This window comes from Triturus cristatus, chromosome 10, assembly GCF_964204655.1.
Source record: "Triturus cristatus chromosome 10, aTriCri1.1, whole genome shotgun sequence".
NCBI classification, from domain to species: Eukaryota; Metazoa; Chordata; class Amphibia; order Caudata; family Salamandridae; genus Triturus; species Triturus cristatus.
Genome location: NC_140593.1, coordinates 633,290,928 through 633,303,695, shown reverse-complemented (window position 1 = coordinate 633,303,695; position 12,768 = coordinate 633,290,928). Strand labels below are relative to the sequence as shown.

General features: G+C 51.9%; 1 protein-coding gene across 2 annotated transcripts in view; it reads left to right on the top strand.

Annotated features, from left to right (window-relative positions):
• GTF3C1 (general transcription factor IIIC subunit 1) overlaps positions 1-12,768 on the top strand; it is a 1,956,011-nt gene that overhangs the window by 1,174,790 nt on the left and 768,453 nt on the right. For both annotated transcript variants that reach the window (XM_085632176.1, XM_085632175.1), the window contains exon 26: positions 6,816-6,897. In XM_085632176.1, coding sequence (XP_085488302.1) covers positions 6,816-6,897 — 82 coding nt within the window. The remainder of the gene's footprint in view (positions 1-6,815; positions 6,898-12,768) is intronic.

Here is a 12,768-nt window from a genome sequence, read left to right as displayed (position 1 = left end):
AAAACTGCCAACATCCCTTTCACAGATAGAGATGGTTGTAAACTTATGGAAGATTCCCTTGTCAAAAATATGTCCTGTTGAGTTTAGCGGTGAGACATGTGAGGCAGACTCAGGCCTGTTGAAAGACAAATATGAAACAAGTGCCTTAATGGCACTAGGAGAGGTAGCCATATTGGTGAGATACCAACTTTTACACTTTAAATACTATACACCCAACTGCCATGGCAAATGAAAATGGGACCGCTTTCTACCTGCTTTAGGTGCCTGATCAAAGAAAGTGACATTCTGTACACCGTGTGGTCATGCAATGTTATCTGCCCCGTTTGGGAGGGAAGAGCAGAGGTTTTTCTCGAGATTGTATGCTGTCCTGTGGAGCTTACCCCTGGGATGGTGTTGCTTAACTTATTTTTGGTTAAGGATTTCACATGTGCAGACCAGGTCCTACTAGGCTTCGGATTGCTATTATCAAAGCAAGATATTGCACTGAATTGGAGGAACAGCTTATCCCCAAAGATTGGGAGATGGAATGTTTTCTAGGATGCCTGTCGCCTGTGGGAGCTTTTGCATAAAAGTAGGAGTAAATGGCAAAAATGGATTCAGTATCTGGACACTATAGAGCAGGAAGCAGAATGACTCTTGAATTATTTCATAGTAACGATGCAGGGTACTCTAGGAGTGACTGACATAAGATATTTACTTTACTCTATGTAAATTTGACCAGTGCTATTGTTTGTAGCTTTTGAAATTATGTACTTTTGTGATAAAATGTGTGTAAAGTGAGTTATTAAATAAAAACATTTTTTGAAGGAACACTACAGGACCCTGATGGTAAAGTTTGAACGTTGTGGAATCTTCCCCTGTATATGAAAGATATGGGATGACAATGTAACAATAACATCATATCTGAAAGAGACACGTTAGTGATATATTCCTTACCTTAGAATATCCCCAGGCGTCAGACTGGATCCAAAAAGTTTTCGTTAGCAGTACCCCTGCGCATCGGTAGGCATCGTCGTACGGCTCCGCGTACGTCGTAGGCGTCGTAGCCGCCGAGATGACACTGTCAGAGCTACTTAGACGCGCCCACACGCGCTGACGTCAGTTCTTTCTTTTTCCACACAGCGCAGATACAAGAGAAAGTGGTACCCCTAGTTAAAAGTTTTAACTTGGTTTCTGACAACTTCTTTTGCCGTGTACTTGACTCCTGGTGCAATAGAGATGCCCGGGTTTAAGTCCTGTAGGGCATGCCGTCGAAACATGTCGGTATTGGACCCTCACGACGTGTGTGTCTTCTGCTTGGGGCAGACCCATGACCCCGAGGTGTGCCCCGATTGCCGGGCCATGGCGCCGAAAGCTTTGCGGGAGCGTTCCCGAAAGTTGTTGGAGGTCCGGCAATCGGTTCCGCACTGATCGAGGTCCCGATCCCGTGGGAGGTCAAGGGACCGGTCGCGGAGCCATCAGCATAGTTCGTCGGAATCGGGGACAGGTAAGTCTCGGCGCCATAAAAATTCAGAGAAGCGTTGTCGCTCTTCTTCTACCCCTCACCGGTCGCGGGACGCGGTGGAGGGAACGGGCCCCACGGCTCCGTTGAACCCCCGTCGTTGCCTGCGGCCTACCCTCCCTTTCTGGGCCCGCACGCGACTTCGGACGAGGTGCAGGTCTTTGTCGGCCTTGCGCCATTTGTTTGCCCCGCCGGCTCCCTCCAGAGTGCCTTCGGGCCCCGCGGATCCATCGGAAGGGTTTGCGCCCATGCCGCCGCCTCAGGCCTCGACTATGCCGGCACCATACCCTGTGGCACCACCGGCTCCGACCTCGGCGCCAGCCCTGGATCCGGCTCCGGCGCCGGGCGCGTCATCGCCGCTGACGCCGGACGGCGCCGACCCGGGACTGGTATCTTACCCTCCCAATCCATTTCTTGGAGGGGAGTTTATCCCGTTTCCCAGGGCACCTCGTCCTTACCGGTCCCTTCAGCAACCGGTGGACGAAGGGGAATACTGGGAGGGGTCTGAGGACCCTCTTGCAGCTCAATGCGAGGATGAGCCGGAGTGGGAAGGCGATGTGGAGGGTCCAGTGGATCTGGATTTCTCTCCACACCCACGCACTCTGTGCCCTTCTTCCGTGGCCACGGAGGAGGTTTAGACTTTTTCGGTGGTTTTACGTCAGGCAGCTGAGGTTCTTAACCTCGAGCTCCCTTCCGTCCCTATCAGGACCAATCTGCTGACTGAGGTCCTGCAGCCGCAGTCCTCCTCTGCGGAGCCGTTACTGCCCTTCAATGAAGCGCTTACTGATATCCTGTTGGGCACCTGGATTAGACCTAACACAGGAGTCCCTGTAGACAAGGGTGTGGCGCGCTGCCATCGCCTGGCGGTGGGTGACACCAGCTTTCTCTCACAATACCCGATGCCTTAGAGTCTGGTTGTCCAGGCTTCTGCCTCGCCGAGTGCGTTCCCTTCTGCTCCTCCGGACAAGGAATCTAGGAAACTGGAGCAATTTGGGAAAAAGATTTTCACATCTGCCAGCTCTGGGTTGCGGGCGGTGAATACTGCGTGCCTGCTCGGCCGCTATTCCCATTCTGTGTGGGACACTGTGGCACAGGTGCTGCCTCAGTGCCCTGTGGAAGCACGGGCGGTTCTCTCCCAAGCCATTACCGAAGGGAGAGATGCTGCGAAATGTACTATTCGTTGTGGGCTCGACACAGCAGATTCTCTCGGTAGGGCACTTTCCACAACTGTGGCGCTCTGTCGTTATGCTTTGCTCCGCACTACTGGCTTCTCTGGGGATGTCCAAAACACCCTGTTGGACATGCCCTTTGACGGTACACGCCTCTTTGGCGATCAGGCGGATAGCACCCTGGAACGCTTTAAGGACTCTCTGGCTACGGCCCAGTCTTTGGGTCTCGCCACCACGCGTACTCCCTTGGGGTCCGCTTTTCGGTCCTTTCGATGTCAAGGTCAGGGCTCCCAGGCGCGTTCTTTTCAGACTCGCAAGTCTGCGCAGCCACAGTCTCAGCGCAGCCGCGGACTTGGGACCCACCTTGGTGGATCCCAGGTAGAGTGGATGGGTTAGTCCACCACCTCCCCTGCCACTGCCTCTAAACCTTCCTAGTCCAGTGTTTCAGGCCCACCTGACGCAGTGGGTGGCAGGATTCGCCATTACCTTCCCCACTGTCGCTCCATAACCTCAGGCAGGTGGGTTCTGCAAATAGTCCGCAGGGGCTACTCCCTCCCATTCAAATCTACCCCTCCAGCCATGCCACCTCAGTACCACCGCATGTCGGGGGAACACTTGGCACTTCTCCAGCAGATAGTTACAGCCCTCTTGGCCAAGGGGGCCATCAAGCGCGTTCCGACACCAGAAGTAGGTCGTGGTTGTTACTCCTACTACTTCTTCGTTCAGTAGACCTCCGGAAGTAGAAGTTCAAGATGCTCATGCTAGCTCAGGTCTTATGTGCTCTAGACCCGCAAGACTGGCTGGTAGCGTTGGACTTGCAGGATGCTTATTTTCATATTCCCGTTACCTACGGTTCATGGTGGGCCACAAGCACTTTCAGTTCACCGTGCTCCCTTTCGGCCTTACCAGTCGCAGCTCATCTGCGCAGATTAGGGGTTTCAGTCTTCCCCTATCTCGACGACTGGCTGTTGAAAGCGTGCTCGCCCCAGGCAGTCGTCTCCCACCTCCAGACTACGGCCGACCTCCTGCATTAGCTGGGGTTCTCTCAGAAGCTCCTCTTCATCGGAGCAGCTCTGGATACGGTGCAGTTTCGGGTTTATCCTCCCAAACAGCGAGACTGGGACATTCATGCGATGATTCCGATCTTTCAGGCCTGGTCCTGGGTTTTGGTCAGGAAGACACTGAGGCTGCTGGGCCTCATGGCCTCCTGCATCCTGCTGATCGATCATGCCAGATGGCATATGCAGGCTCTGCATTGGGACCAGAAGTTCTGGTGGACACAGCATCGGGGGAACCTGTCCGACTACGTCCAGATCTCAGAGGGCACTGCACAGGACTTGCAGTGGTGGCTCACGAACCAGCGTTGGGTCAGCGACAGATCCCTCTTCCTTCCCCCACCTGCTCTGGTGGGGGAAGGAAGAGGGATCTGCTGCTGACCCAACGCTGGTTCGTAGTAGTTGACAGTAGTGACGGACGCGTCCCTCCTGGGATCGGGTGGCCACATGGGAGAGGTGGAGATCAGAGCCCTCTGGTCTCCAGCGGAGTCCAAGCTCCATATCAACCTTTTGGAGCTCAGGGCGATCCTACTTGCACTCAAAGCATTCCTTCCCTCTGTCAAGGGGAGAGTAGTGCAGGTGTTCACAGACAACACCACCGCCATGTGGTAGTGCAACAACCAGGGCGGGGGGGTTCGTGCACCCTATATCAGGAGGCTCTACATCTGTGGACGTGGCTGGAAAGTCCAGGCATTTCATTGGTGGTTCAACACCTGGCAGGTTCACTGAACGCCAGGGCAGACGAACTCAGCCGACAGTGCATGTTGGCTCACGAATGGCGTCTTCACTCGGAGGTGGTGCAGGGTCTCTTTCAGCAGTGGGGAGAACCTTGGTTAGATCTATTTGCCACCGAAGAGAACGCGCAATGTCAGCAGTTCTGCACGTTGGAGTTTCCAAGTCGGCACTCGTTAGGCAACGCTTTTCGTCGCGAGTGGAGTTGCGGTCTGTTGGTACGCCTTGCCGCCTATACCATTTCTTCCCAGAGTGCTGAAGAAGATCAAGCGCGACCAGGCCCAAGTCATTATTGTGTCACCGGACTGGGCTCGAAGAGTTTGGTATCCCGAGCTACTCAGTATGAGCGTGGATTCCCCCGATCCGACTGCCTCTTAGGGAGGATCTCCTGTCGCAGCAACAGGGAACGGTCCTCCACCCAAACCTGTCCAGCCTCCACCTCCTTGCGTGGAGATTGAGCGGCGACATCTGATTTCATTTGACTTACCTCCCGAAGTCTGAAATGTGATTCTGGCAGCCAGGTGTCCCTCCACTAAAACGGTATACGCCTGTCGGTGGAAAATATTTGTGGCATGGTGCACAGCAAAATCTGTTAATCTTCTTGCTGCCCCTCTTTCTTAGGTCCTTCTGTTCCTCCTTTCTTTGGCCCAGCAGGGCTCTGCTTTGGGCACTATCAAGGGCTACCTCTCTGCTCTTTCAGTCTTTCTTAGGTTGCCTGATCATCCCTCTCTTTTCAAGTCCCCGGTTGTTGATAGATTTCTCAAACGCGTTACTCACCTTTTCCCTCCTATTCCTTTTGTGATGCCTCAATGGGATTTGAACCTGGTTCTCACATATCTGATGTGCGCTCCATTTGAGACTCTTCATAACTGTCCGTTGCGGTTATTCACTTTGAAAACTGTCTTCCTGGTGGCTATCACCTCAGCTCGGCGGGTGAGTGAGCTCCAGGCTCTTTCCTGCAAACCTCCTTTCCTGGCGATTCATCCAGACAAGGTTGTGCTTCGACCGCGTCCCTCCTTCCTACCAAAACTAGTCTCTGACTTTCATCTCTGGCAAACTGTAACTCTGCCCACTTTCTTTCCACCTCCGCCCCCTTCAAGAGAAGAGGAGAGGCTCCACCGTCTGGACCCAAAACGTGCGCTCTCGTTCTATCTCAACCGCACACAACAGTTCCGGGTGGATGACCAGCTCTTTGATTGGCTACGTGGGTGCCAAGAAAGGCCAGGCTGTGCACAAGCGGACCATCTCCCGTTGGGTTGTCCTGTGCATTAAAGCCTGTTACTCTCTGGCTAAAAAGGAACCTCCGGCTGGGCTGCGCGCCCGTTCTAACAGGGCGACAGCGGCTACCACAGCATTGGGACGTGGTGTCCCCCTGCAAGACATCTGTCAGGCGACCACTTGGGCCTTGTTGCATACTTTCACTAAGCACTATTGCCTTGACAGTCGGGTCCGGAAAGACTGCTTCTTTGGCCGTTCAGTTCTCCGTGACTTTCTTGTGTAATCTCACTCCGCAGACCCACCACCGGGGTTGGTATTGCTTGGCATGTATTCTAAGGTAAGGAATCTATCACTAATGTGTCTCTTTCAGATGCACAAGTTAATTACTTGTGTAACGATATATCTGTAAGAGACATATAGTGATAGATTCCTTACCGGCCGCCCATCCTCCCCATTCTGCGAACTGTTCTCTAGGGATTCAGGTCATCCCTTTCAAGGCCCTAATTCTATTGCACCAGTAGTCAGTCTCTGGCATGGCACTGCGCTTCTGGCGTGGAAAATTTGTCTACAAAACTGACTTCAGCACGCGCAGGCGTGTCGAAGTAGCTCGGACAACGTCATCAAAGCGGCTATGACACCAGCGACGTACACGGAGCTGTACGACAACGCCTACCGACGCTCAGGGGTATTGCTGATGAAAACTTTCCGGATCCAGTCTGACGCCTGGGGATATTCTAAGGTAAGGAATCTATCACTAACTGATGTCTCTTTCAGATATATTGTTACACAAGTAAGTAACTTGTGCGTCACTTACTACGGCAACTTCTGTAGTCTTTTTCAGTTTTCCTCCTTTTATGCTATTCATAGACGGTCCCCCTCTTACTGGAAACTGCTTATAAGTTCCATCTTGTTAGTAAAAAAAATTAAACTAGCAAGAAGAAGATGGTTTGGTGGTGGTAATGATCACTGCATTTCCTGTTCTTTGGTATTCTGCTTAGCACAGAAGGGAATTGTGTCCCTGGGGTGAAAGAGGATATGAGGGTCAAGAGTAGAAAAATTAAAAATTTTAAATTCTGTGCTCCTTCTTAGCCATATAGACATTCAATCAGTATTCTTTAATTGTTGTTTTTTGTTTTGTAGAGTTTGTCTTGCTGAAATCTATCAGGACTTTATTTTCATCGATGATTTCTTGAACAGGAAAAACAACTACCGGGATCCTCAGGTAGGGGAGGTATTTCAGTGCATAAAGAAATGGCAGTTTGTTTTCCACCAAGTAATGAGAAAATTAACCACACATTACTGTAATGAGGCGCAGAGCCAGTGTCGCTTCTGCTCATCCAACTTATCATTTATTAATTGACAATTCTTTTTGTATTTCAATTCTTTTTTAGCATTTAGGCACATTCTGGTACAAACAGTTCAGACCATTATCATGGCCTCTAAAGGTATCTGTTAATCAGTGCTTTCTTTATTAGCACAATGATTACTATATTTTATTATTTAAAACTATTTTGTAATACAGAAAGTACAGCATATGAGCTTGTCTCCCTGTGCAGAGGCCAAATGATATGAAATATAGTTTGCTGTGTCCGCTCAGACACAACCACATTGTGAGGAATAAGCTTTACAATATTTGTATAGTGTTTGGCAGGTGAGGTTTCAGATTGCTGTGAGTTTTTAGCAACTTTGGAAGAACATATTGTTGGATCCAACCCTGCTCGGAGTCGTATAGGGGGTCTGCAGGATACACATAAATATCAACAACTAGCAAAAAGCCCATGAAGCCACCTATCTGAAAAAAACAGTTAGTTATACATTCCTTACCTTAGAATTGCCCCCAGGCGTCAGACTGGATCCGGAAAGTATTTTGTCAGCAGCACCTCTGTGTGTCGGAAGGTGGCGTCGGTCGGTCGGTCGGCTCTGCGTCCGTCGGTGGCGTCGTGATCACCGGGATGATGTCGTGGTAGCTACTTAGACCCACCCTCGCGCGCTGACGTCAGTTCTTTCTTTTTCTGCGCCAGCCAGCGCAGATCCGGAGAGAGCGGTACCTCCAGTCACTTTTTGACTGAACTTTTTGAGTGACTTTTGTCGACGCCTTTTGAATCCGACGACTCCTGGTGCACATAGGATGCCCGGCTTCAAGGCTTGCGGTTCCTGTTCCCGCATGATTTTGGTGATGGATCCGCACCACATGTGCCTCTTTTACCTGGAACGTGACCACGAGCCCAAGTCGTGCTCCAAATGCCGGAACATGGCTCCGAAGTCTTTGCAGGAGCGGTCCCGGTCTTGAGGGAGGTCGAGGGACCGGTTGCGGAGCCAGCACCACTCATCATCCAAGTCTTCGCACTCTGGATCAGGTAAGTCGAAGCACAAGAAGAAGTCGAAGAAGCATAGTCGCTCTCTGACTTCTCCCCTTCAGTCGGCCAACGCGACTAGGCATGCGGACGGTGCCCCCCCTGCAGCTCCGCGTGCGGAGCCTGAAGCGTTGATTCCGAGTTTCCCTACTTTTCCGGAACCCAGAGCAACCCCTGCCCAGCTTTGTCAGTTTTACGAGGTGATGCATGCCATCTTTGAGCAGCCCGATCCTGCCGGCGTGCCTTTGGGCCCCAACTCGGTTGGGGGTCCTAGGCCTTCCCTGCCGGCGGCTCCGGCCCCCATGGATTTAGGCCTGGATCCGGATCGGCGCCAGTTTACCTCATTACACCTCCACCGGCGCCGCTTCCTTTGGCACCGCACCCGCACTCAACGCCGGTTGTTCCCCCAGGCAGCGTCGACCCCGGCCTCCATCCTGATGTGGACACGGAGCAGGACCGGCGTTGACCAATGCCGGATCCGGCGCCTGGTTGGTTTTTTGTGCCCCTGTTCACTCCTGGGGTTCCTTTCAGGCCAGATTGGCACCCAGAAGACGAGGAGGAGGACTGGGAGGGGTCAGGAGAGCCTCTGACTGACCAGTTGTATTATGATCCGGACTGGAGAGAGGAGCTGGGGGATACCAGTGGTCTTGATACCTCACCGGACCTTGGCATGTTGTCTCCTCCTACAGTGGCTATGGAGGAGGGAGCTTCCTATTGTATAGTATTGTATAGAAAACTTATATAGTGCAAACTGTCACCCTGCGGGTATCCTGGCACTGTGACTTAAAAGATGACAACCGCAAACATTGACCTGATTATCAGAGGGAAGCATTGTCCTCATTCCTTGGGGATAGCCAGGTTTTCAGACTTTTTCTAAAACATAGCAGGGACTTGGCTTGTCTAATGCTCTGAGGCTGCTCGTTCCATAGGCGTGAGGCTGCAACCCCGAATGCTCTGCCTCCCATCCTAGTCTTCTTGAATCTGGTGGTCATTACCAGATTTGCACTGGAGGAACGAAGTTGCCTCTTGGGCTTATACCAGGTAAATTTCTCCTGCAGGGGTACTGGACCCAGGCCATGTACTGTTCTAAACACAATACAGAGAGACTTAAAGTGGACTCTTTCCTTAATCTGTAGTCAGTGAAGATCCCGCAAGGCCGATACCCTAGAGGACCTACGCTGCCTGTTTAACACCAGTTTTGCTGCTATAGACTGGACTCTCTGCAACCCCTGTAAGATGAATTGTGGTGCTCCCAGATACAGGGAGTTGCAGTAATCCAGTCTGCTCAGAATTATGCTCCTTACTACAAGAAGTCTAGTATCACTAGGTAGTAACGGGAGAATCTGCCGAAGCACTCTCAACTGGGAGAAACAGACACTGACTGTTTTGTTGGCCTGTGACTCCATTTGGAGGTTGTCCTCTACCAAGATCCCCAAATTACGTACAGTTTTAACTGGAACCAAGGGTTCATTTCTAGGGTTGAGTTTAAACTCCAGTGGTAGGTGTTGAGGCATTCTAGTAGTGGAGCAGTATACCACCTCTGTTTTTCCCCCATTAAATTGCAGGGAGTTTTTTCTGAGCGAGCAAGAAGTCTGGCGCATACATTCCTGGAATGTATCCATGGACACTGCTTGTTTCCCTTCCAGGGAGAACACCAAGTGGGTGTCATCAGCGTAGTTGACCAGGTCAATTCCAAAGGACTTAATAGGGATCAAAGGACGCAGGTAGATATTAAAAAGAATAGGGCTGATTGCAGAGCCCTGCGGCACCCCGTGGTGCACCGGAGACTTAATAGAGGTGAACGGTGTCATGGTCACAACCTGTTGTCTCCCTGATAGATATGGTTGCATCCACTTCATGCAGTGGTGTTGCGTAGGTCGGCCGAGGCTCTCCACCTCGAGCTTCCTACGGTGGCGGTCAGGACTAACCTCGTGACAGAGGTGCTTCAACCGGCAGCAAGCTCTTCGGAGCCCCTGCTGCAGTTTAATGAAGCCCTAACAGACATCCTTTTGGGCACCAGGTCCAGGCCCAACACAGGGGCACCTGTGGATATGGTGATTGCCCGACGCCACCGCCCGGCCCCGGGCGACCCTCCTTTCCTCTCCCAACACTCCACCCCTGAGAGCTTGGTGGTTCAAGCCTCTACCTCCAAGGGCGCATTCCCAAACGCACCCCCAGATAGGGAATCCAAGAAGATGGATCATCTTGGAAAGAAGATTTTTTCTTCCGCCAGCTTGGGACAGCTAGTCCGGGATATTCGGGCTGTGATTCTGATTTTACAGCCCTTATCCCGGGTGTCAGTCAGGATGACCCTCTAGCTACTCTGCCTGATGGCCTCCTGCTGGTGGACAATGCCAGGTGGCATATGCGGGCTCTGCAGTGGGACCTGAAGTTCCAGTGGGCGCAACATCAGGGGAGTCGGTCAGATTGCGTCCAGATCTTGAAGGGCACTGCACACCAATTGCAGTGGTGGCTCATGAACCAGCATTGGGTCAATGGCAGGTCCCTCTCCCTTCCCCAACCAGACTTCACAGTGGTGATAGATGCATCAGTGCTGGGATGGGGTGGCCACATGGGGGAGGTGGAGATTAGAGGCCTGTGGTCTCCGGCAGAGTCGGGGCTCCACATCAACCTTCTGGGGCTCTGGGCGATTCGTCTTGCACTGAAGGCATTCCTTCCCTCTGTCCGGAGAAGAGTAGTGCAGGTGTTCACGGACAACACCACCGCCATGTGGTACTGCAACAAACAGGGCGGGGTGGGGCAGTGGACCCTATGTCAAGAAGCCCTCCGCCTCTGGACATGGCTGGAAAATCAGGGCATTTCCCTGGTGGTTCAACACCTAGCAGGTTCTTTGAACGCCAGGGCGGACAAGCTCAGGTGCATGATGGATCACGAATGGCGTCTTCACTCGGAGGTGGTGCAAGGTCTCTTTCAACAGTGGGGAGAGCCTTGGTTAGATGTATTCGCCACCGAAGAGAATGCTCAATGTCAGCAATTCTGCGCGTTGGAATTTCCAAGGCGGCACTTGCTAGGCGACGCTTTCCGTCACGAGTGGAGTTACGGTCTGTTGTATGCCTTTCCTCCTATACCACTTCTGCCCAGAGTGCTGAAGAAGATCAAGCGCGACCAGGCCACAGTCATTCACAGGATTGGACACAAAGTGTCTGGTATTCTGAGCTGCTCAACATGGCGATCGAGCTTCCGATCCGACTGCCTCTAAGGGAGGATCTTCTGTTGCTGCAGCAGGGGACGGTCCTCCACCCGTACCTGTCCAGCCTCCACCTCTCCACCTCCTTGCGTGGAGATTGAGCAGCGGCAGTTGACATCATTCGACTTGCCTCCCGAAGTTTGTGAAGTAATCTTGGCAGCCAGGCGTCCCTCCATTAAGACGGTATACGCCTGCTGATGGAACAAATTTGTGGCATGATACACAGCAAAGGCTGTGGATCCCCTTTCTGTCCCTCTTTCTGAGGTTCTCTTGTTCCTCCTTTCTTTGGCCCAGGAGGGCTCTGCTCTGGGCACTATCAAGGGCTATATCTCGGCCATTTCTGCCTTCTTAGGCTTCCTGATCAGCCTTCTCTCTTCAAGTCCCCGGTTGTAAATCGTTTCTTAAAAGGTATTACTCTTCTCTTTCCTCCTGTTCTCTTCGTAATGCTTCAGTGGGACTTGAATTTGGTTTTCACCTATTTGATGTGCGCTCCCTTTGAGCCCCTTCACAACTGTCCTCTTAGACTCTTGACTCTTAAGACTGCTTTCCTGATAGCCATCACATCTGCCAGAAGAGGGAGTGAGCTCCAGGCTCTTTCATCCAAACCTCCCCTTCTGGTTGTACATCTGGACAAGGTTGTCCTAAGAACTCATCCATCCTTCTTTCCCAAGGTGGTCACCTCCTTTCATATTGGCCAAACCATCACTTTTCCCATCTTCTTTCCGCCTCCGCATCCTTCTAAAGAGGAAGAGAGGCTTCATCATCTGGACACAAAATGGCCAATTTCCTTTTATCTGGATCGTACCAAACAGTTCTGGGTGGATGACCAGCTCTTTGTTGGCTAAGTGGTTGTCAAGAACGGTCGGGCTGTACACAAGTGGACCATCTCCAGATGGGTCGTTTGCTGTATTAAAGCCTGCTATTCTCTTTCAAAAAAGGAGCCTCCAGTGGGGTCTACGTGCCCATTCCACCAGGAGTCCCTCTAAATGACATCTGTCAGGCAGCTACGTGGGCTTCGCTGCACACGTTTACGAGACACTACTGCCTGGACAGCCAAGTTCGGAGAGACTGCTTCTTTGGCCGTTCTGTTCTCCAGGGTTTTCTGGTGTGAATTTGGTTTGCAGACCCACCTCCGGGGTTGGGATTGCTGGGGTATCTATTCTAAGGTAAGGAATCTATAACTAACTGTTTCTTTCAGATGAACAAGTTACTTGTATTCGGTAACGATATATCTGTAAGAAACATAGGTTAGTTATAGATTCCTTACCGCCCCACCCATCCTCCCTGTTCTCCAAACTGATTTCTAGGGTTAAGAACGACCTTTCAGGGCGCTAATTTTGTGCACCTGTGGTCAGTGTCTTGCATGGCTCTGCGTTTCTGGCGCGGAAAGTCGTGTACAGAACTGACGTCCGCGCGCGAGGGTGGCGTCTAAGTTGCTACTGCGACGTCATCATGACGCCAATGATGGATGCGGGGCCGACCAACGCCACCGTCCGATGGGCAGAGGTACTGCTGATGAAAATCTTTCCGG